This window comes from Aptenodytes patagonicus, chromosome 18 (assembly GCF_965638725.1).
Source record: "Aptenodytes patagonicus chromosome 18, bAptPat1.pri.cur, whole genome shotgun sequence".
NCBI lineage: Eukaryota > Metazoa > Chordata > Aves > Sphenisciformes > Spheniscidae > Aptenodytes > Aptenodytes patagonicus.
This window is the reverse complement of record NC_134966.1, coordinates 11,672,093-11,697,354: the sequence shown is the minus strand read 5'-3', so window position 1 is coordinate 11,697,354 and position 25,262 is coordinate 11,672,093. Positions and strand designations below refer to the sequence as shown.

Genomic DNA, 25,262 nt, shown 5'->3' with positions numbered 1-25,262 from the left:
TTTCACAGGTCTTTTTTTCCTGATAGCCCAGTGCCAAAATGAAAAGTAAATCATACTTTCATTCAAAAGGAAGAGATGTTCAGGTTTATGAAATATAAATTAAGGCTTTGGGGAGGAAAAAAGCAGCAACATTTACTGTTTAAATGGGGGATGGCTTCTAACTAGTGATTAAAGGGAAAGATTTTAGTGTCACTTTTAACTCTGTCTAGAATACAGTAGGTGGGAACAATTAAAAAGCCACAAGAACTCTGAAATAAGGGCTGTTTGTGCATTCACAGTTCTTATAAACTGAAGAGGATGAAAGAGGCTTTTTTCTCATTGTCACTTGCTTTCTATGTCTGCTAGTATTATGCTAGCGTATATGGCAAAGGCAGACTTTTTTAAAATGCATGCATGCGGATTAGGGTCAAGCCCTGTGTATCAGTAATGCAGTAAGCCTCGTCCATACCACTGCAGTGAGAGAGCCTACCAACAGCAGCGAGATGCTTTAATTGAGACATGCTGTCAAAGTGACAAACACATTTGCATACAGTCTATTTATTTTCGTCGGAAAGGTCTGCAGTCTGCTGTTGGTTGAACATTCTTAATCAGCTCGCTGTAAGTGAGCCGGCAGCTAGCTGTCCTATGCTAGGTGCTTCTCTTCATTACATGACAGATTAGCTAAAGGGGGATGGGCTAGGAAGCCAGCAGCAACCTTTAATTTTAACTCATTATCTCTCACCCTATAGTGAGGTAGTGTTTAGTTTTTCTAAATACAGTTGTGTATCTGCAGTTGTTAGGCTACAAAAAATATCCATAAAATATCCTGAAATGTCTTTGAATGTATAGCACCTCATCTGATTGTTCTCAAAAATTTAGCAGCAATTATCTAACTGTACGAGATTCCGTAGTGTTGTAGCTCATCTTGGCAACTGGTTAGCAGGCATTGTTTGAGAGGGTTGTTTATTATGGAATTGTTTTAACAGTGGTTTCTGTAATACTAAGACATTGTGGGAAAGCTCTCCTTGATTGTGAAAAGAAGGATTTTAGCCAGATAGCCTAGGGCAACGCAGTAAAGATTTAAACAAAGCGTTCTTAATAAGACTACACGAGGAGACCAAAGTGGAAGGGTGTGACTACAGCTTTTTCTCCGGTTTGACTTTGCATGCTTTTTGGTTTACTCAAGGTGTACCTTTAATATTGACCCTCAGATCAACCAAATAAAAGGAACTATCATCATGGACTCTGAGGCAATACAACTGTACTCAACAAGTAGCAATAGCAATACAGGCAACTAAGGTTTAATGAATCGGGAGAAGAGGGAACTGTTTTCAAGCCAAGAAAAAGATTCAAATGAATAGTATGTAGTACTGCATAGTACTGTCTGTTTCGGGGAAAAGTAAGGTTAATTATAGTAGAAGATAAAATGCTACAGAGAACATCCTTTGTGAATGTCTCATTATTGCTTGCTTTCTTCCTGCTTTTTGTCTTAAAACCTGACCAAAACTTACTTAAAACATCGGAACACATGCTGCCATAGCTGTCCTTGGGATCCTTCCCAGTGGTGCAGGGCAGGGCAAGCACTGTGAGCCCACTAACCATTGAACAGGGCAGAGTGGGACAGCTAATACAGGTGGTGTGTGACTCGGGTGTTTGTAGTTTTTGCTTCCATGCATACACTCCCACTTTTTAGGTAGAATACACATTTATCTTTGTCATCTTTTAGCTATTTGGAGAATAAACACTACGCTGTGTCACTGTGACTATTTTGAACACATTCCTTGTCCAAGCAAGCAGCTGTTAGGGTCTACTTTGACAGGACCCACAGCTTGAAACACTGAGGTCTGTTGTGATGCTGGATGTGTTTGTTTTGGGTTGGTTTTTTGGGGGGTGGGGTGGAGGGTGTTGTTTGGTTGTTGCTTTGTTTTTGTTGTTTGGTTGTTTGTTTTTTTAAATAATGTTCACTTTCACCTAATGGCTGCAGAAATGTTAGTTCTCTTGATTGTTCATAAGTCTTATCATTTTATGTCCAAAATAAGGAAGAATGACTGTCTGAATACAGACCTTTTCATAGTATTTTTCAGATTCTGAGTTTGCATTAGCGGTGCTTGAGTTGTGTGTTTCTGCTAGAAATTTTGGCTTCCATCACTGAATGGTTGGTGGCGAGCTACAGTGATAAGGATGCTGCACAGAGCATAATGTTAAGCAGCCTTAGATCTCTTCTGCTTTGTGATTTTCATTAACTGATTGATCTGTATTGCAGTTCAATTTTGTCTGATTTCAGAAGTATGTTGTTTGCAGAATTCTTAATATCTCTACGCCATAAACAAACATGACAATTTATAAATTGCCTTTATGCCACAAAAAAACCCCAACACAACAAAAAAACCAAAGAATGAATAAGGTGTTTTCCTTTTCTTTTTGCAAGACTGAACTATCTTGATAAGGTATTTTGGGGGGTTTGATTTTTTTAAGGTTTTGGAGACAGAAGTCTCAAATATCTCATTCAAGTATTGGGTAAGTGATATCTATACATGTTATGTATGTTATAGCCAAAAAGCAGAGTCTGGGAAATGCAGGCATCTCTTTAATGATGGTGATTGTATAGCTGTTTCAGGTAACACAAGCAGCTCTCCAAAATATCTTGCTGAGATTTTAATGAGCAGCAGGCTTTCTCAGTTCTCTTATATGTATTTTTTTTCCATTATCTAAAGCAAAAGAAACAAAACAAAACTCCTTTATAATGTATAAATTGATGATTTTGCTAAGGGAGAAAGGTAGATTAAGATCTGAATCTGATATTTTAGAAGCCTTTTCCCTCCAGAAGACAGTGCTTAACTATTAGGCCACTAGTACACCAGCTGTGGCTATGATAAACACCTACAGCTGGGAAAAGAAATGCTGTATGATTTTTATGTTTTTGAGACTTTGCTTAGATGAGTGGACACATCTAAAAGGACAGGTCCTTTTAACTACTGCAGTCGTGTGTCCTGGTGTGTGTTCATACAGCTCTATTAGAGCCTGTACCATTGTACAGTCTGAGATTGTGGGTATCACATGGTCAAACAGAGCACTTAACATTTGGCAGAGTTGTAGCCCTCTTCTTGGGGAGTAAAGGGAACACTTTATTTTCCAAAAATATACTTGTTTTTAACACGTCTTTCTCCTAATGAAGCTTCTGCTTCTATCCTCATTGCTTCCCACTCCTCCACCCCTAACCAAGCCTTCATGCTATTCCTCTGAAACATTGCACTGACTGCTTCTACAAGAGCCTCCTTGTTCATACAGGATCATTACCTATGCTCGGTCTTCCCATCAGTCTTTGAGAGGGGGCGTAAGCACAGGAGGGCGTGTTTCTTTAAAAACAAATCTTTACTTAGGAAGGTTCTTTCTCTGGAGCTTTTACACAGTCAGTAGCACAACTGGTCTAGTACAATTAAAATGACAAATGATAAGCTGCCAGAAACATCATTTGTTGGGAAAGGGTATCATTTTAGAAGCAAGTTATACTGGCAGTTCTGTTCAGCTCTCTAATTGTTTTTATTGTAATTAGAATGTCTTTTGTCAGCTTAGGTGTGTTTATGCTTCTGTGGCTTATTTTTATTTAGCAGCAAATAAATATTTTATTCCATTTATGTACCAAAAGTTAAAGCTTAATAAAATACAAAAGACTCTTCCAAGTATGTCTTTACTTAAGAGATTCAATCATATTCCATTCTTGATGCAAACCAGAGAGAATTAATATTCTGGGAGCTAATGTAAAAAACTATGAAACAAATGGAAAATATATTCATGTACTAAAGCAGCTTATCTGACTGTGAAAAGACTTCTCTAAGTTCTCTTCCCAGATGATTCTTACTGCTGTTGAAACTTTCATGGGCCATAAAATGGAAATTGCCAGCTGATTTGCTGTTTTGATCATTTGCTGTAAATGAACATGTTCATTTTTCCCATTCATGATCTGCACTTAGACATGCCAAACAAACTCTGCTTTGTAGGGCAGGTTTCTTCTTCAAGAAGATTAAACAGCATTAAGAGGTCAGGGGGAAGATGGGGAGAAAACCAGCCAGCTACATTCCAGAAATGCAAAACTGGATCGCTGAGGCCAGAGTCGAGCAGAGGGAGGGATTATCTCCAGGGTAAAAGAGATGAAGTAGGGAAGGGAGGAAGGCTCCTTTGCCAGACCCTGTGACTCCCTTCACACCCAGGTGCATTGGAACAATAGCAGATTCCCCTGGATCACAGCAGGCATTGTGTGGCACTGAGGTGGAAACCAAAGGGGAAAGGGGAAAACAAGTTCATTTTCTAATATTCATGCAACTGTATGCTATGGTTGCAAAGCCAGCCTCCTGTTCTTGCCACTCTGAACTGTTCTGAACTGACAATAGAGATACCTTCATTAAGAAAATGAGCTTCCATTCCAGTCTTCCCCACTGATGAGCAATATGGTCTCCCTGTTCCTTTATGCTGAGCCACATGGAGTTTCCTCCCTCTCTCCATTTGATTCTTTGTGGATGTAGCAAAAGTATAAGCCTAGTTCTTTAAAATTATTTTGTCTTCAGAAAGCATATTTTCTACCCTCATTTCTTCTCACTCCTTTCTTTGACTGTTCCTTTCAGAAAGGAATTCACTGTTGCTCAGTAAAAGTCACCTTGCAAGAAAGGCAAATGTATTGGCCCAGAAGCACTTGTCCATCTAATGTCTGCTTGAGACTGCTCAAATGTCCAATCAGGTTATTAGGGGACAGTGTTCTTAGTCAGGGGAATAAAAACAATGTCAATGGACAAGAAAATAATTCATTTGATTGAAATTCTGCTTTGTGGTGTGCAAGGTTTGCAGAAATGGCTATCCATGGGATAGGAGTTATCTAACTAAAAGGCTTGCACTCTTGTCATGCATGTAAATATTTGACAAGTGAGACCTGGCGCTCTCTTTAGGAAGATGTACGCCACCTGCAGAGCATACCCAAAGGTTACTGCCTCTCATGCACTCACTTGCCAGTATTTTCTAATGAGCAACCAGACGGCTATGTCTTCTTCAGCTAGTACAGCAATGTAGTAAGCATGTAGCTCATGCTATGTAGGAGTTCATGCTTTGCAGTAAGATTATGTGGCTCCAGTCCTGCATCCGGCAGATGTGTTCATCCACAAAAAAGCACATTCCGGACTGTGGCTTTTAGTGTTTTCCAACTATCTTGGCATTTCAAGCACTTCTTACACAGGGTTGTTCAGAATAAATTTACTGCTTTGGGTACATGTAAGTCAGATGCCATAATGCTTGGATGTATGGAGAAAATACGGTGGTTGAGCCGACCTCGTAGGGCTCTGTGACAAGCAATAGCAGCTGTACCATGTCTGCAGACTTTCCTTGTTAGTCCTGTTATATTGAGGAACCCGTAAATATCTTGTAGAGAGTATCTTGGTCCATCATTGCTGGCATGTGGAAGAAGAATTGCACTTTATAAATAATACATACATATAAAATAAATACATCAGTACATGCAAGGCTAACCAAATCACCTAGATTGACAACGTGAGAAAAGCTCAGAGGGTCTTATGGATGACTTGCTTAGTCTATCAGTGTAGATCAGCATCCAGAAGCTTCTTATGTATTACTTATGAAGTTGATACGTGCAGTTAGGCCAGAACTGCCTGAATTGACCTCTGGGCCCCTGGATTAAACTAGAAGATTAGAGGGAGAGAGTATGTCAAACATATGATTCTTCTAACTGCTAACCCCACTGTGATTGCTTGTTTGGCCAGACATTTTTTGGATTTGCCCTTCAGAGCTAGACTGATTAATACCTAGTAAAACGGTTGGGGAGTGCCATGCTACAGATAGAGGAGCCGTGTACTTTTGTGTGTTTATGTGGAGGAGTGTCCCCCTAATTATGCAGACTTCCTCGGCGAATGATGAAGCTGAGCAAAGCAGATAGTCATTGCTGTTTATAGAACTCCTTAAATGAGAGACCATCTCTTTTTTTTTTTTTCTGTACAAGTATTCTGCTTGCTAGAGAGGAATAGCTGTTAAAAGATAATAAGAGATACGTCCATTTTCCAACATTTTGAATCATATGGGTTGCATGATCTCCTTGATTTGAATTCCAGTATCAGGCCCACAGAAAGTCCAATGTAAAGCTGACAAAATGACCAGTTAAAGAAGAAAACACACACAAAATAGTGCAGCTTTTTTCTTTATATTTGATATTGCATTGCTGGATTTTCCAGTATTTTGAATGAAAAATATATGTAGTTAGTTCCATGTTGACAATGTCCTTGAGGATTTGACAGTGAGATTTTCCAGCAGTTGCTCTTCGTTAGAATCCTGGTGGTGTTTAATAAGGCAGCCGAACTGCTGGCACCTTCGGTTCTTGTTTGTTCTCCGAGGGCTCGGGGCTGCTGCAGTAAGCACATCGACCAGGGCTGATCATTACAAGGGCGTACGCCACCATGAATAAAAATGTCACACGTTTTCCCATCTCACAGCGGTACAAAATGTCAGTCCTGTCAAACAGACATTGCAGGTAGCAGTGAGCAGTCAGTACAAATTGGGAAGCCGAATATTCCCCCAGCTTTCTGATATTCTTCATTTGAAGCAGAAGAAAAACAGTTGTTAACCTATTAGTTGTGATTTTAAACTCTGCTGAGATAGTAGATGGATAGACTTTAACACATGGGGATAAATATATTCCTGGGGTCTGGGATTTTTTGCAACATGTCTCTCCATCCATGTATGTTGAGAAACAGATAGAATGAAAACAAGCCACTGCAAAATATACCTTATTTTGGTAGAAGTCCTTTTCAAATTTGAACATCATCTCAATGAGATTCTCTCTCAAACCCTTCCCTGTTTTATCTCTGTGAATAGTTCTGAAAAAAAACTCCTTGCTGTTTTGCTAGTAATCCATAAAGGGCATGGTTCAATGAGTTAAGGGAGTTTTCTTTCAGGGTCCTTTCATCATGCAGTAATGTAACAGACAATTGTGATTTTATTCTCTTTCTGTATAAATGAAAGTTACGCTGCTTTCAGGCTAAGGCATATCATGCAATGTAGAGTCCATGGGATATGTTATTTTCTGGGTGTTAGACATGCCTTAGTACCATGAACATACCTGTGTGTTCACTGAGTTATCCATCTAGGATTGGGCATGGATATTGTCAATGCAATTCTGCTGTTACTGCAGGGTCCAGAAAAAATCAGGTGCAAAAGATTAGGTGCAAAGGAGGTGACAAAATATCAAAGAAATAACAAAAAATGGTACTAAGTTACCAGTGGTTGCCCTAAGGGACAAGGAGAGCAGGTAAAATGGGCCGTAGTGGTCTATGTGAGTATCTCAAAGAAATTTACTTAGAAGTCCATTCTGTAAGTAGAAATTTCTTTGATTTTTCTGATACCTTCTCAGAACAAAAACATTGTGTATGCATTTAAGCTAGTGAATCATTGCAAATTACCCCCTTACCCAAACAGCATTGATTGCTGAAGCAAATTGCAAAAGGAAGGCTCAGCAAGGAACACTCATGTCAAAGCACTACAGAAACAGAGCAGAGCAGTTAGAAACTGGATTAAAAGAATGCTAGCCTGCTCCTGGCTTATGTATTTAGCTGTCTGCAGTATGATTCTTAGTCATCCAAGGCTTCACTACACATAAACGAAATAGGAAACAAGATGTGTGAGGGTTTTTTGAACCAGAATGACTCTAGATTGAATTAAATATTTTGTGTTCTGTAGGCATCTGTTTCCTGTGGGAAGAGATACCTAGTACACGTAGCTTAACTTACAGTGGTTTTCAAACTGTGGTCTGCAGACACCTGCGATCTGTGCCAGGTAAATAAGAGGCTGTTGACAGGCATCTCCTTTGGAAAATGTCACGAGTCTTCAAACTTCAAAGTGTTGAATAATATCAGTTTAATAGTTGGGGGGTGTGTGTGTCAGTGTTTTAGAAGAACTGAATGCATGTATAGATGGGAGGAGGTCAGGGTTTATTTTCAACTGCACAGCAGATAAAAAGTGAAATAGAAGAACTAAGTGGTCACAATCTCAAATTGTATTGATATGATCTTTTGTGGGTTTTGTACTGCTTGTTTGCATGGTATATGAGCTTTCCTGTCACTGGAGCTAGGAAGTAATCAGTAGTCTTGACAGCTCTTAACCACAGATACCATTACAAGTTAACCACTACTACATAATATTCCTCCCATCAACATCATATAAGAACACATGCTACATTGGGGCATGGCCTGAATATGTCCATCTGCTCAACACTTACTGCACACATAGGAAAATATATCCATCTAATTCTCAAAATTCTTCCTTTTTTCTGTAATTGCGGACAACAGAAATAAAATACCATTCAGTTCTACAGCCAAGGGGTTTATTATTTAAGCCATGTGTTTTTAGAATAGCATCAGTTATAAACAATAATAATCCACAGTAGTGTAACCTGTGGGTTTAGGATTTTCTGTCCCTGGCACTCTTCCATAACAAGCAGATTATAAGACGTAGCTAAGAGGCCTATTTGCTTCATCCTGGTGGAACCTTTTAACTTGACAAGATAGACATGATCCTGATATCATGCTCCTGCTTTCATTCTTGGTTGTAGGAGAGATCTATGTCTGGTTAGTACCATGTAAGTCCTAGATTTAAAGCAAACTGTGGTATGTTGTACATTATAACATTTAATATTTTTAAAAGTTAGCTATTCTGGGATTGTTTGCATAGTGTGAGATTAATAGATGGACATTATCAACACTGCCAAATGAGGATGAGTTATCAGTGCTCTGTGTCTAGATGCATCATAAAAAGGTATTTTTTACCCTTGATTAGGAAAGACAGAGTTTGTCTCAGCCAGGAGAGAGATGAAGCAAGGGTAGACATTCAGAAAACCCCTTTCTTCCCCTTTAGTAAAGAGTGAGTTTCCTCTCAGTGGCTTTGGGATGGACCGATGCATCTTTGGCAGTAGCCCATGATGCCAGATAAGACTCAGACACCTGAAATAAAGATCCTTATTCAGTATTAGGGAAAACAGAAGCTTATAGGCACTTACCTTTAATTTCCTTCTCTTACTGTCTACTTCTCCATTATGTAACGGAAGATTCCTGGCTAGAAAGGTAAGGATAATTAGAGTGTTTAATTGTGGCAATCTCTGCCCCTTTCATAAATTCTTGGCACAGCTATACGCATTGCTACATTTTTGCCAGATTGATTCTACCTTCCCAGTCTACAAATATGGCTTGAAGAATGAGGCATCCCTTAAAACATGGAGATTATTTTTATCACAGTACCCAGCAGATTTCTGTTGAAGTATTCAGAGTGTAAATTAAAAATATATGCTGTAAAGCATACACTGTTCTTGTCATCCCAGTTTGTGAGCTGTACATAAGGGAGTATGTAAAAAGTAGTGTGCGCACTGTGCAGGGATCTGGATGGATAATAAAACAGCTGCCTCATAGATTCCATCTGCTTTCTGTACTGAATCTTTTTAGGTACCATACATTTTTCAGTGTTGTTATTTTCTCCCCCCCCCCCCTTTTTTTTTATTGAGTGTACAGTTGAGGTCCAGCATATTCTTCCAAAGTCAGCACTTCAGATCTTTTGCAGCGTGATGTGTTTGAGCATGGGTACATTCAGGACAGTGCATCTCTCTCCCATGTCTGATTGTCTTTAAAACATACTAGCAGTTTTTAAACCAGTCCTGAATTTCTGAAGGAAATAAGATATGCATGTAGAAAAGTTTTGCTTTGGAGATTATTAGAAACACCCTTCACTACTAATTGAGAGAGAGAGAGAAACATTTCTTTCTATGTGTACTTACAAACCAATTTTCATCTAGTTGTGTTTCCTTTATGCATTTTTTCTAGTTGCACTTGTTGCTGCACATTAAATAGCACCTCTAATTTACTCATAAAGGCTCTGTTTTGAATACCACTTTAAAAAAAATCTCAACAGACATCCACAATTAGTTTGAGATAATATTCTGCTCATGAGCTGTTACCTCGCAGACCAAAAATGACCTTTTTGTAATATCTTCTCTAGTATAAAAAAACTAAATAGCTGTATTGTGAAAATTCCTTGGATATATAATAGCTACTTTATGAAATGTGGCATCTATAATTTTTAAATAGTATTTTTACAGTGTAAAGGTGAATGTAAGATTTTTTTTTTTCCCCCAGCATCTCATAGCTTAAAATCACTTGTCTGATAATTAGTAAAACAGTGCCAGATCTGCACTCATAAAATTGGCTTTCTGCAAATTTTCTGTCTTGTTGCTTCAGAAGTATTTAGAACAAAACAATTAAGAAAATATCTAGAGTAAAAACATATGCTGGTAAACAGCTATTGGTAAGAAAGTGCTAATTTAGACATTTCTCGCCTTCGTAGAAAAAACTATAGTATATACATTTAGGAACATACCTAGAATAGCAATTTAGCAGCTTTTAGCAATGTAGCCGTGTGCTGTTTTGTATCCATTCATCCTTACAGCACAGGTAATTAAGTTGATATTCCAACACAGCTTCCCCTACTGACCTTTTAGAAACAACGTGTTTTGCTGCATTAACAAATTAACTTCAAATCAGTGGCTTTTTCAGTAAATATGGTCTTCATATAGTTTGAATATACTTGCTTATCCCATTCTGGTGACAGATACTAACATCAACATTAAAAATGAAGTTCTGGTAAAGGGCACATAACTGTTACCTCCTGGTGGACCTCCACATCAGTTACTCCTCACTGCCCTTTGCCTATTCTTTTCTATGCCTCACAACACTAATTTAAGCCATACTATTTCCCTATCCATATTTAAAGGAGAGAACACGCTGCTGTGAATATGTAGCTTTGTCTTATCGTTCTATTCAGATCTCTCTAGGGTTCAGAAATATAATATGTGGTGCAATGCATACAAGACCTCAAAATGAACTTTATTTCTGGTAGCAATTCAGTGGATAAGATAAATTTGAATCTGACTGTTGGATTTGACTGTGTTGTTACAAGTACTGAGGTCACAGTTCTGAGAGTTAACACAATGCCTATTTAAAAGTCCGAGACGCAAAAGTTTCTACACCTTTAATCTTTTCCCAAAGCAGTATTTGTATGTGTCTTTATTGTGGAAACACATATAATTATTTTTCAATCAGAGATGAAAGCTTAATCATATGTGATATTTAAATCTCAGCTGGAAAAAATAATCCAGTGACAGGATAAGGATATGAAAGTATTAGCTCCTGCAAAGGCGTAGTTCACTGTCACTGAATAGATCTGCCTGTAACCATCAGCCAAAGAAAACTGCCTCTGTTTGATCAGTAGCATCAGGAAATGTCTGATAGAGGCCCTTTGTGTACAAATGCCAACTGACTATGTGTTCTCCTGCTTCACCAAACCCCTTTCTTCACTCCAGTTTTTGTAGTTAACTCAGCCACTGTGCGCAGTTTAGTATTAACCTTATCCCCCTTAGATCTGGACTGTGGGACCTGTTGGTTTCCTTCAGCTCAGGGCATGGATACAAAGAGCCTGCCTTAGTCCAGCTCTTAGGAGGATTGTGTGACTTCTGCCACTGCCTGCACTACTGTGGGAGCAGATGTAGTTTATGCATGCACTGCTCCTAGGTCTAAGCATCCTTGAAAATGAAACTTCAGCATTTGTCTTTCTGCTTGTTCAGAAAGCACTGTTGGGATCTCATTTTAGGAGGATATTTGGCTGAGTTATAACTCCTTTCCTTCACCAGACCTGCCCCCCCACCCCCCCACCCCCACCCCAGTTTGTCACAGCATTATATGGACCCTGTGTGCTGACCTGCATATAAACAGAAACCTAATATGAGAGAAATCCTACCTCTGGTATGTACACCAAATAACTACTTCTAAATTTTGCATCAGGAACATGTCATATGTCTGTGAAACTATTTTCTTCAGATAGTTTTTATGTGGTAGTTTGCTTATTTGCCTGGAAGTCTCACTGTCTTCTCCTCACCTGAGTTTGTATTTTAGGTGGAAACTCTTGGCTTATACATGAACGTATAGGGTAATTTTTATTTTCACTTAAATAGAACTAAAATGATACTTGCACAAAATGTGCCCTAGCATGTGCTTGTTCTGTCCTTGGGCAAATTAGAGCATTCTGTCTGAAAACTTCCTATGATCTAGAGAAAGGAAAAAAAAAACTTACTTCCTTCCCCTTCCTTCCCCTTCCTTCCCCTTCCTTCCCCTTCCTTCCCCTTCCTTCCCCTTCCTTCCCCTTCCTTCCCCTTCCTTCCCCTTCCTTCCCCTTCCTTCCCCTTCCTTCCCCTTCCTTCCCCTTCCTTCCCCTTCCTTCCCCTTCCTTCCCCTTCCTTCCCCTTCCTTCCCCTTCCTTCCCCTTCCTTCCCCTTCCTTCCCCTTCCTTCCCTTTCCCTCCTTCCTTTTCCATCTAACTGAATTTTGCATTGCAAAACCTTGACCAAAAATAAGCCAGTTGAAACTTTTGCTGCAGTGTATCAGTGCTGCTTCTTGTATAGACTCACCTTGTGTATCATGTGTCTTGTCCAGTATCTTGCCACTTGCAGAGAAAAGTACCAGCTGCTCTGGAGGAGAAACAAGAAACTTTTCAGCAGATAGATGCAGAATTTTAACTGCTGTCTGAGGAAAGCTTCTCAAGATGTTGATGCAACAGATGACTGAAAAAGCAGCTATCCATCCTTTCTTTCACTGGCAAATCTTGTAGCAAGGTCATGAATTTGAATTATTTTTTTTTTTAGGGTAGATTCATAAGGAGTTTAGATTCTGACTCTTGAAAGCTATGGATTTATCAGTAAATTGTGGCTGGACTGAATTCCACCTGGAATTCAAGATGTCAGTCTGTGTGGCATTGATTTGTCATGTGATAACTTCAGTAAGAGAAGAGGAGAGTTCAGTCAGTGAAAAGGTAAGTTTGGAAGAGCAGCAAGATGAATCAATGCTGATACCAATAGAAAGCTTAGTAAAAATGAGAATGCTGGGAAGAGATGACTGCAGGTATGACATCACACTTGAGCTTATGATTTTATATTATGTTAAAAAAAAAGTCTATCTGAATCACAAATAATTAAGTAAAGAAATATTTTTTTAAAAATCTATGTCACTTCACTATCCCCAAATAAAATGGAAGCTGAGGTAACCCTCGGTAAGCGTAGATATCATGCGTGTATCATAAACCTTGAGAAATTCTGTCTTCAGTAGTCCTTGGTCCTGGAATTGAGTAATTAAATGAGAATCACAGCTCATATTAGAGAAGAGCGTTTTTGACCCTCTTGAAATGAGAGAAAAATTGAAAGCAATGTGGGCTTACACTTACCATGCAGAGGCCAAAAGGAAAAAAACATATGTATATACAGTTTTGAGTTCTAGGCCAAGATCATGATGTTTTAAGGTCTGACTTGTAATTGTTGGTCAATTAGGACTAACAGAGTAAAGTATTAATGCTGCGTGTGGTTTGGCTACAGGCAAGGAGTATGCAATGAGATGGTAGTCCTATTAAACTCCTTCACATTGTAGTGGAATATCTAATGCTCTTACTCTTTTGTGTACTCTCTGACTTCTTCAGTTCACATTAGTAATTCAGCTGAAAAGGATACCAATATTGGTGACTCTAAACACAAAGAGTAGTTTTCAGATACCCCCAAATATTTAAAACTTGATTTTATTGCCATTGTCTGATCGAACAGTGATGTGGCAGATAATTAACAAATCCTGTCACACATTTTCTCAGAAAAATATTTTTCCTTCAGCAAGTACGTGGATGGGTAAGTAAAGTTCAGTTGTACGTGTCCTTGCAGTGACTATAATCAATGTATTGACTATATTGCTGGGAGGTAATCCTCAGCTACTGTGTTGTCTGTCTGTCTTGCTCTCTGAAGGGCCTGCCTTTGTCACACTTTTTTCAGAAGCTTTAATAATACTACCATTGGTTCATCAGCTAATACTGTTGATGCTACAGTCTTGCAGTGTTTCCTTAAAAATTATCCTGGCTTTTGCTATAGAAAGGAAAAACTGATTCCCAAATCAAAGAAGCTTCCTGGGCTGTAGTATGGTGTTTGAAACAAAAAACCCCCATGTTCAGTGATACGAACTAATACTGAAGAAATTATAACATCAACATATTAAGTAACACTTTGTAATTCTTATATCAATAAAAACATACTTGTCCAGAATTAAAATAGTACTGGAAAATAAATAGTGCTCAAGATACTACTAATCATGGCTTTAGGAAATAAATTTCCCACCTAAATAACCTACTTGAGAATTTTCTAATGTAGAAATATTAACAATTTCTAGGTAAGTAGAAGAGAAAAAATAGCAAAGGGAAGTATATATGCAGTAGGCATAAAAAAAATGAAAAAATAAATGAATAATAATTGCGTCTTGTTTTTCTGCATCATCAAATACTTTGCCTAAGTTGCTAGGTAGTAAGTGAATGTCTTTTAAGTAACTAGAAAAGTGCAAATTTCAGATTTTTCAGCTGTTCCATTATGCTTCTGAAACATAATGGAAAATAAGTATGCTATGTCACGTAACAGAAGTTAAATATATTTTAAGATTGTGCTCTCAGCCTGAGCAGATGAGACGGGAAGATACACAGCAGCATAACTCAACTTCTGTGACTGAATTGAGTAATATAAGGTACAGAAGAGAAACAGTTCACTAGGGCTAATGGCAGCCACCTCAGCTCGCCACCCTGTCATTTCTCTCTTTGTTCTCTTTGTTTTCATACTTGCTTTCTTGGGAAATACAGAGGGAAGCTATCGGATGGAATAATTCTGGCCTCAGCTCTCCATCCCAAGTGTCCTTTGGTTTTAGTTTTTTTTTTTTTCCCCCTCACCTACCCCAAAAAGCTGACCCAAGTACATGTGTGCAGTCTGGCACTCCTTCATGGACAACACAAGTAAGGAGAAATGAACCAATGGATGCAAAAGTATAATTTAACGGGAAATTTGAAAGAAAAGTCTGAAGAGATACAAGAAGAGAATGAAAATGGTGTGAAAAAGGGTAGGCTGGAGTTGTACTATTACACAGTGTGAGGGTAGTTGAGAGAGAATGTCTGTCAATCTAGAATAAAGACTATGCTAGTAAGAAGTCAAGAACTCCTGAGGTATGAATCTGGAATGTTTTTTGGAAAGAAATACAGTAATCTGCGTAAGCTTTCTTTTTCTGTCTGAAGAAGCTGACTCCCACTGCCAGTTCCTATTCCTTCTCTGTACGACTGATGGGGTTTTGTCTATGGAAGGCACTGTGGGCTAGGGGCAGTGATGCAGTCGTCATCATCTGGTCGAGCAGGCATTCAGAGACGTTCCTATGTACTCCTCACTGAGGGCTCTACTTCTCTCTTGAAGTGCTAATACGTGTACACAAGCTGCCACAGAAAGGACATTAACTTTAATCTTGTTCTCAATATCAAAGTTGTACTTTAGGATGGTCTTATTTAGAATCTTGTTAATCACCAGTGGATTCCTTGTCTAACAGACTATACCTTAAGATGCCATCTGTGTGAGGAGAGTCATGCTGCTGGCTCAGTCAAAAGCAACTGGATTGGAATAGCTCCAGTGCTGTTACAAAGCAATGAGTTGGCCAACTGCTAATTTAAAAAATGGGAGACAAAAATAGGTGTCTTAATGCACTGTTCTGTCTTCATTAGAACTGTTGGTGATGGGACTTTTAGTTTTCTTTACAATGGCAGTACACGCTTTGCTCTAGGCAATGCATTTAAACCTTAATCCAGTATAGTATCTAAACATGTGCTCATCTTTAAGTGTATGAAAAGTTTAATTGCCTTAGGTTTTTTTCCCATGCTCTTAAATGTCTTTGCTGGTTTGAGGCCTTTACCATAAGTTTTCATAAGCATTAAAATCACTCTTGAGATTTTAGTGAAAGCTTTTTTGAATATCCTGCTTTGCAGGATTCCTTCCATTTGCATAAATGTTGTCTAGAACACTTGGACCTAAAGGTCCAAGAATCTGCCTTAAGCGTCTTTGTTGTCTCAGTAAATTTTGGATGATCTGGTCTGGAGTGCTGGTGGTGCTACCTTTGGTTTAACATAAGTTATGTTAAGCCTACATCAACAGGCAGATATAGCTACCTTTCCTGTTGTGGCACTTTGTAGGTCATGAGATTTGTCACTGTTTTGGGGGAAAAAATAAGAAAAATTGCGTTTTGTGAGGTGAGTATGAAGTTAAGGTAAATGACGTGTTGTCATCCACTCATACTGCTTTTGCCAGAAAATCAGAGGTGTTTTCATGTAGGTGACTATTTAATTTAGTTTCCACTTTGATACAGCAGCAAAGACTCCGTCCGCCTCGGCCACCGCCTCCAAAGATACAGCGTTCATCTAGGCCCGTGAGTAGTTGGTAGTTTTGTTTCACTGCCACAGCTTAACACTGCCTGAATTACGCTCTTAGTAGCATTACTAAACCTTGGTAGTTTGGATTGTCAAACTTTGCAAAAAAGCAATGTGTGAATTATGCTCCTAAACTCCCTTCTTCTCTGCTGCGGCACAGCCCTGGGACCTGCATTTATTCTGCTTTTCTTTGATGAGTTCTGCAGCTTTCAGTCAGTTCTGCAGGTAACTGATGCTGCTGTTGCACCATTTGTTTTTACTTTTTGCAGTGATTTCTTAAACAAAAAGTCTTGCTACGCTGGCATAAGTTTTTAGCCAGTGAGCTTTTGAAGACTTGCACTAAACTCAAATATGAAAGGAAGCAGAATTCTGAAGAGAAAGTATTTATTCTCTGTAAGTTATGCTTTAAATTAATTTGGGACGCTTAATTTTTCTCCATGGAATAGATGAGTGAATACACATGAAGAAAGCAGAGTCTATATTTGGGCGGTAGAACATTAGTACCACATTGTGGATGATATACATATATACTTTATGTTCATTTAAAATGCAAGCTGGGACTCTATGTAATTACGTAGTATAAAAAATGTAGGCACAGCATGTTGGCCAGAGGAAATGACTGTTACATAGAAGAACTACACAGAAATTATTCTCAGTGCAATACCTGTACTGTATTAGGCAGGGATACCTTATCTCAGCAGTTTTTCATTCAAAACACTAACTGTAGGACAATTGTTACATATTGACTATGCCAGATGGCTTTAAAACTGGAGACTGTGCTGGATCTGCACCAGTGATTTTTTTTTTTTCAGTAGTACAGGAAAGTGGTATCAGTTTAGAAGGGGTGTTGTTTTTTTGCAACAGCCTTGGAAGATATTTATTTCTATTCAGGACTTTTGCTTTATGAATATAATTCCCCCAAAAGGCAAATACATCTTACTCCTTGCTTCCTTATACATACATGTACATGCATAAGAAAGAGAGAGATGCAAGTTTTCAAATCTAATCTTGCTAAAACTTGTTAAAAATATGTTTCTGATGAGCAGGCAACTGGTTAACAAGTGCACTTGGGTGTGTGTTAACTTTTGATCTTTGGTGCATGTTCCTATGTTACATTTCAATAGCATGTGTTTCTTTTCTTCCTTCTTTTTAACTCTGGGTGTTTAGCTTAACAGAGTCATTTTTATGGATTCCTGCTCTGAAGATTTCTGTTTTCTGTGTTTAAAAGGTAGCATTGACTATGCTTATATGTGTTCTCTTAAACATAATTGATATGGGAGACCCTCCCAGATACGTTACACTAGGAACAAACCTTCCATGGTACTATGGGGTTCCCATAGTGCTTCATAGCCCTCTTGTTTTGTGTTTGGCAGGTGTATGAGGGCACAGTGCGATTCCTCTGTACAAAAGTTGCTAAACAGTATTGTTCAGATTGAGTAATTTATTACATCAAAGTCTTGCTAAGACTGTTTAATCTCCCAGCTGTAGTGCATTAATAGTCCTCGCTATAATGTGTTTGTGTCAACTGTCTTTGCTGCCAATGTGATTGATAAAAGGTTGTAAATGTAATAATAAAAGCTCCTGTTGCATTCATCTAGCTGTGTCACTAAGTGGAACAGAAATGCTTCATTCATCAAGAGGAAATTCAAGATAAATGTAAATGATTATAATCACTTCCAAAAATATGCTTGTACCAAATATACATAAATTTGTTGTTGTTCAGAACTGTTATTTGGCTTTTAATAGTTGAAATGCATTTTTGTGTGTGTAAATAATACTTTGTGAAGGCTGCTTTTTCCCCTCTCTTAGTCTTGGCATATATTACAGAGGTGGGTATCGGCAAGTAATTTTTCCTAGCCTTTTACAGCAAGCACTGAATGAGGACACCAGGTCCCTCTGCTCTTCCAACCAAGTCCACATAGTACCAGAATTCCTGAGAAATACTTGCTGTTTTCAGGATATATGTTATGAGGAGGAATCTATGGGCACTAGACCTTGCAATATGGGTCATTACTAATAATAGAAACAAAAACACAGACCAAAGAAAGGTTAAGGAAGCAGAACAGATAGGTTCTTTGCATTCTGCTGTTTTGGAAATGAGTTGTGGTGGTATTATGAAAGAGAGAGAGTTGTTACTTATAATTAATAGAGACCTGTTTGGATTAATAGTGGCTGTTTGGAAACATCATTCAATTAGAAAAAGTTAAAATATAATAATTATGCATAAAGTTGATGGGGACAGTAATAAGCACATTTAACCCTTCTGTACTGGATGTTTACCTTTATTCTTTTGGCTGTGTGCTCATGTAATTGGATTTCTTTCATGCTTTTGCATTTGATAAGCATTTAACCTTGCCTATTTGGCTACATAAAGCTCAAAATCCAGCAAGGAATTGGCTTGATTCCTGCCTTTTCCCTGCAGTCCCCCATGAACAATGCTCTAAATCCTACTTAGCATGTCACCCTGCACTTTACTGGTCTGGTAGCCCCCTGGAGCCATCCAAAACTCTCATCTCTCCCCTTCATCACCATCACTCCCCCAGGGTACCACCCAAAAGGTGAAAGTGTTCACAGCATGATGACAAGCCAGCTTTACACATCATCCTCCAGCTCAGATTTAATTAAACAGGTTTCTTTCTTCCTCTTTTTTTCTCTTTCTCCTTCTCGCTCTCTTCTCCCCTCAATTCCTCTTGCTTCTCTCCCCCCTCTCTTGCATGCACTCGCGCTCTCTCTTGCTCGCTCTCTCTGTTTTATCAACCCTAATGAAGCAGTATTCTTCATCGATCCTGCTGATTGCCAGCCCATTCCTTTTGTTTGTTGGCACCGAGCCATTCAGCCGCACTCTGACAGCTCAGCTCTTCTAATTAGCTCTGTTGTTCTTTTCCCCATGTTTCACCACGTTGCAAGTTCAGTTGAAGTTGCCACAAACTTAATCCTTCCATTCCTGCCATAAATTCACATTCTTAAGCCGTCTATTGTAGAGAGGAGCAGCCTTGTGTGGGGACTGATCTTCAAGACCTTAACATCTGACCTTTTTATAAGCCCTTTTTCCTAAGAAATAGTGGCAATACATCTCTGAATTTCTTCATCATATCTGCTGTACACCATTTCCTTTGAAATGAAAATTCAATACAATAATCCTGCCACTGTCTTCTGCATATTGTTGTGTAGTGCAGAAACACTACACATAATTCAGTGGCTTTTTCCTGGCAAGAAAATTTGAGGTTTATGTGCCTGGGAAAAAAAAAAAAGAAAAAGCCCAGAAACACCCCACCCCCAACAAATAATAATAATAAAAAAAAAACCAAAACAAAAAAAAAAAAAACAAACAAAAAACCCACAAAAACTTGCAGAGGTGGGGGGAAATCTGCATCTATTCTATCATTGCAAACAAATTCATTAGTCATCCAAAGAGCGCTTAGGCTGTAGGCCTTTAACAGCTTCCTTTGCATTGTGGCTATTAAGGGAGCACAAGCTCAGGGAGGTCAGAAGTTGAGGTTTATTCCTAACTTTATTTGAGGGCTTTGGGGATTTCCGTTAAAGCTAGCATTCAGCTAAGCCAACAAATCAGACTCCATTTCAGGTAAGGTAGTACTTTCTTAATAAAAAAATGGAAAGCTTGTTTGTAAGGCTGACCCCAATGCTGCAAATGTTCATTCCCACATTGGACTCAAAGGGATAAGTTCATCAACAGGATTACTCACTAGTATAGGTAGGCACATGCACAAACTTTGCCTATATAGTGGTCATGTGTGCTTATTCCTTTCCGTGAAGTAAAGCTTGTTTGCAAGTAGATTAAGCTTGATTTCTGAACATTAGAAGGTGATGGATATGTTATTTAAGATTGGATTGGCAGCAACATCATCTTCCACAGAAAAGCTTTGGATTTTATTACAGACAACAAAAGATACACTAACATAACATTAGGGGTGATAATGATAATATGTCTGGCAAGCGTTTCTGTTCAGCTGCTGAAAGGAAGCAAATTTTTAATGAAGAATGAGCTATGTTTTTCATGTTATAACGTTTATTCTAAGTACAAATTTTTCAGTGCTCCCTTACACAGAAGTCTTCACTTGAGAAGTTGGGTTCCTATGAATAAGTGGACAAAAGGATCGTGATGTCAGAGCTGAACTCCACTTTCCAATATAATATACAGCAACACACAGGATTTTCCAATTTTACTCTATCAACTAACTGTACAAGGGGAAGCTCACATTTAGGGAAGCTTTTATCAGAAATTCAGCCTGTGCCAAACAGGACAGTGGAACAAATTTTTGTTGCTTTGCTAATAGCTAACAGTCAGTGACAAGCAGATATGTTTCATTTGCTATTCAAAAACATGGGGTTTTGTCCTTAAACAAGTTGTGGGTCCCTGTAGTTTATATTCATACTTTATATTCATTTGTATAGCTATATTCATTTGTAACATTGTTGTGGCACAGAAAATAAAGAAGTTTAAAAGCAATTCTCAATGAAAGATACCTTAAGGTGGTTATGCATGTTTTGTTATTTATGTCTGTTGTTTGATCAACTTGAAGTATTTGATGAAATGTCTTCTGTGTGTGTATGCAATAGGTTCGCCCGCCAAGACCTCATGTTGTTAAGAGACCCAAGAGCAATATTGCTGTGGAAGGAAGAAGGACTTCAGTTTCTAGTCCAGAACAGTAAGTACTTTGCTGCTCTGCTTCTCTCTAGTTGTGTCAACAAACAGTGCATTCAGAACTGGAACTAGCCAAAGGAGAAATTTAAAAAATACTACAGATCAAAGTAATTTTTTAACTAATAAAAAAATTGTGCGTTAATTTTTGGAACATTTTAGAGGAAGTGTGAAAAAGCAAGAAACCAAAGTTTACTTACTGGAAAATTCTGGTTTGCCAAGTTAGACATGATCTGATCAGCCTGTTTAGTGAAAGTTTTCAGGTTTTGGAGGTCTGTTCATTTCTTTGTTGTTTTGTTTTGAACTATGCTTTAAATGAAATTGTTAGCCACATCCCTGCAAATCCACTGTTCTTGCCAGGCTTACCTGGAAGATACAGAATTGTTTCGTTTATAGTGATGGCAGTAAGGGTTGTGTCTCATGCTTGTTAAGAGTCCCGCTAACAGAAGGTCTGCAATGAGCTCTATAGTGAAGGCTTGTAGAGCTTAACTGTCTTGCATAGTACTAGCAAATTTATCATCTCTTTAGATTTGACTATGAAGTAAACAGGGGTAATGTTCCAAATAAGTTGTACTGCCGTGCTTACTGCTAGTGCATAAAATGTGTTGGTTTCCAACATTTCTCTTGTTCCTATGAAGAGTATATTCTGTTACCTTGGCAAGACTTTTTTAGATAGTTTCATGAATGTCACATATTAAAGTACTTTTTACAAAGAAAACAATACTGTGTATTGTTGCAGATATTCTTAATGTGTTGCCATAGTTGAGTTAAACAATAGGCCATCAAGTGAAAACCTAAAAAGAGAATGGAGATATTGAACCTTACCAACATAACCCAAAAGACACTATTGTGTGTGACAAATATACGTGTAGGCTGCATCAGTATGCATTTTGGATTTAAATTTATTTGATTTCTTCAGATTGTAGCTACTTCAACTGTTCAGAAGTACAAAAGATTCAACAGCACTAAGTTCTGATTGGATACAGAGGCTGGTATTAGCTGCACTTCTTAAGGGTCGGAATAAGCAGGTTGCCTCCTCTCAGTTCAGAATTTAGGAATCTTAAGAACTGTACATTTTGCCTGGGGCGGTTGATCTGAGAAGAAGGTGTTGTGAAAAATGTGGCTAGAGTAGGGACGGACCTGCTTGGCACTCCAGAGGAAGCAACTGAGCAGTGAGGTAAGAACAGCAGGCAACAGAGCCAGTATCCATTTTCCAAGTCATGTGGCACGATTAAACTGGTGTTCCCCACACGTGATGCTGTCCTTGGAACAGTGAGTGGAGTAGCATTTTCCAGCTGTCCAGTGTTGTGGCAGTGCAGCCTTAGCATGGGAAGTCACACTGGAACTGCTCACAGACTACGAGCAAAAGACTAAGGGACCACAAGATGGTTGCACTGATCTAATCTGTCACAGAGATTTCCTTGTAATTCATCTCTACCTGCAGCACAAAGTAACTGCTTATATCCTAGCCACTTCACATTATTTATTTGTCCCAGCCTGTGGGGGCTTTATTGTCAGTAAAGTGAAATGCTTTAGCTGATGCCCAAAATTACAGGATATTTGCTGTATCTGAAGATACTAAAATCTCATAAAAAGAAAAATGGTTTGTTTCTTTAAACACACCTTTCTCCCACATGTGTACAAGTTCGCTGTCACCACTGTTTGAGGGGAAAAAGAGGTGGAGGTTGGGTCCCCCCCGCCCCACAAAGTTAAGTGCGTGTCTAGCTTTTTCCCAGCCACTCTAGGATGGGGAGATATTCTGGCTTTTAGCTAAAATGAATGGTCGCTTTTAAATTCTACAGGATTATTTATTCATTTTATAGTGGAATTTGGTTGCCCTCTTGTGGAGTAGATTGCAAATCCTGCAAAAGGTCTTGTGCTGTTACAGGGTGGTAGCCGTCCCTGCACAAAGATTTTAGGAATTTTTAAAATAAAAGTTTTTTCTTAATATGATGACTCACTGCATGTAGGTGAAGGATAATTGAGTCAATTTAACTATTATGTGTGTTTCATATGAACGATTATGCATATTTGGATTCAAAAGCTGCTTGACATTCCAGTGTGGCTTACTGCTAACATGTATTTTCAATTCCTGCCAGTATCAGAACAGAAATAAATGTAAATATTTACACTAATGCTAGTAATATATTGAATTACAATTATTATTTTACTCGGTTTTAATTTATCGCTGTTAATTTTAGTGAGTCTTTACAATTCAGCTGCTTTCACAGAGTAAACTACAAAAATTTTTTTGTGAAAACGATTGACAATAATCTACAAAAGATAATGAAGATGCTTTGTAGCTGTAAACTGACTTATTTTTCTTCATGAGCATTAGTGATAGATTTTTCCATCTTTTAGATGTGGAAGAAAAACAGGTAATGTTGCTAATACCACTGACACTTGCTGTATGGTACCAGTTGTGGTCTTTTCCTGATGTTTCACAGCTTCGATATTTTATCCAGTTCAAATGCAGTGTCACAGCAGGAACTGATGTATTTTCATTCTTTCCTGTTGTCAGCTTCAAGTGGCAAAACAAACTTCGACATAACTACTTCCAGACAGTTAATTGTAGAATATGGCACTCAGACTGATCTCCTGTAAGGTGTCTGGTTAGAGTGTTTTGATAAAAACAAGTTGGGGCAGGGGGGGAGACAGGGCACATGACATGCAGCGATGATGACACTGACACTACAGTTGTGATTTCGGAAGTACAAGTGGAGGAAATGTCTAACCTGTACTTAACTAAAGCTCAAATAAGTGGCTTACCTAAGAAATAACTTGAGGTGAGTGCCTTTGAAATAGGTAATGACTCAGTAATCCTGACCTTTTTTCCTTACTGTTTATCTCAAAATGACATTTTGAAAAAAGGAAAAATATTTTTTTAAATAGTAATTAAAGATAGGATTTTCATGACATTTTTCACAAACTTTCTTTTTTCTGTCACAGTAAGAAATAATCTTCCTGTATTGTTCTGAAATGAAAACATAAAGCCAGGTGTTGTCTCTTCTGAAAAACTGCATTTTTTTTCTCCCTCTTGGATAATACTAAAATGAATGAAAACACCACAATATATATATTTTCACTCGTGTTACTTGGTAGCGTTGGAGTACCCTCATTGCAGAGCTGAGGAGATTCCGTGAAAGCAGCAGCAGCGCTAAGGGGGTGCTTTTCTTAAACTAAACTTAACAAAAATATTTACCTTAATTGCACTGATTCCAAAACTAATTATTAGCAAGTTACTTCTTTCGGGTGCTCATGTGTGGGATATGTTTGTGAGGAGGAGCTTCTGTTCAATGAGAAGTTTCTTTCTATATTTAAAACTAACACTAACTTTTTGGTCTTGAATGATTACATAAAGGCTTCAGGGCCATTTCCCAGGATATCTGACTCATTTGCTCAGACCATGACTCTTGCATCCTCCTTCCCGCTGGTGGAGAGAGGGTCCTCAGGGCAGCATGCCACTGACCCACTACACAAGCCTGACACCCAGTGAACTCATTTCGCAGGGCAGCCTCTTTTCCATTTGTAATGTTGCATGTCATCTCTGAAAACGAAACCATTATGTAGGCATCCTGTCAGTTGTTACATTTATTAATGCATTTCTTATGATACTAGGAAATTTGTATGTTCAGTTACGTGAGTTAATTTTTTTAAGGTGTATAAAAGAAAACCATTGTTTTGGGGGTATTTGTGCTCATTTTTAATCAGTCTTCAATTAAAAAGGAGGGCGGGAGCAGTGACTTCAAAGAACACCCAAGATTATTGCTAATGTCTGTTGTTAAACCATCATATTTAGAAGAGCTGGTGGAAGAACTATTGTTTCCCCCATCAAAATTTTCAGTTAATTTTTTTCCTATTTTAATAGAAAGGTGGGGGCTTTTTACAATTTTATCAATAATTCAAGGTTTGTGATGTTTATGATTCTTAAAAATTTGTCATTAAATCTAAAATGTATAATTATTAAAAAACCCTTTTTTAGTTACAAGGTAACAGGAAGAATTTTTTATGAGAGCTCGGAAAATGCTGGATTACCACCTGGGGCAATCCTAGACATGTGGGACATGCCTCCTTAAACACAAATTAGTTGTTCACAGAAATAAGATGTTGCATTTTTAACAGATAGGCAGTTTTTTGAGAGCTCTCTTTTACACCACAGCAAGATTTCCTATTAAATGTAGAATAGGCTTCCAGAGTGCTCTAGGATCTGTCTTCTGTAAGTACCGACTAGCTGGCTTCCAGGGCATGCAGAGTGGGAGGAAATTAAAATAGGAAATCAGAGGGT

At 38.3% G+C, this 25,262-nt stretch overlaps 1 protein-coding gene across 6 annotated transcripts in view; it reads left to right on the top strand.

Moving 5' to 3' along the window:
- Positions 1-25,262, top strand: part of DENND1A (DENN domain containing 1A) — a 219,984-nt gene that overhangs the window by 182,141 nt on the left and 12,581 nt on the right. For 4 of the 6 annotated variants that reach the window (XM_076355227.1, XM_076355230.1, XM_076355225.1 and 1 more), the window contains 2 exons: positions 16,257-16,316; positions 20,896-20,984. In XM_076355227.1, coding sequence (XP_076211342.1) covers positions 16,257-16,316; positions 20,896-20,984 — 149 coding nt within the window. The remainder of the gene's footprint in view (positions 1-16,256; positions 16,317-20,895; positions 20,985-25,262) is intronic. The other 2 variants (XM_076355228.1, XM_076355226.1) reach the window with 1 other exon arrangement.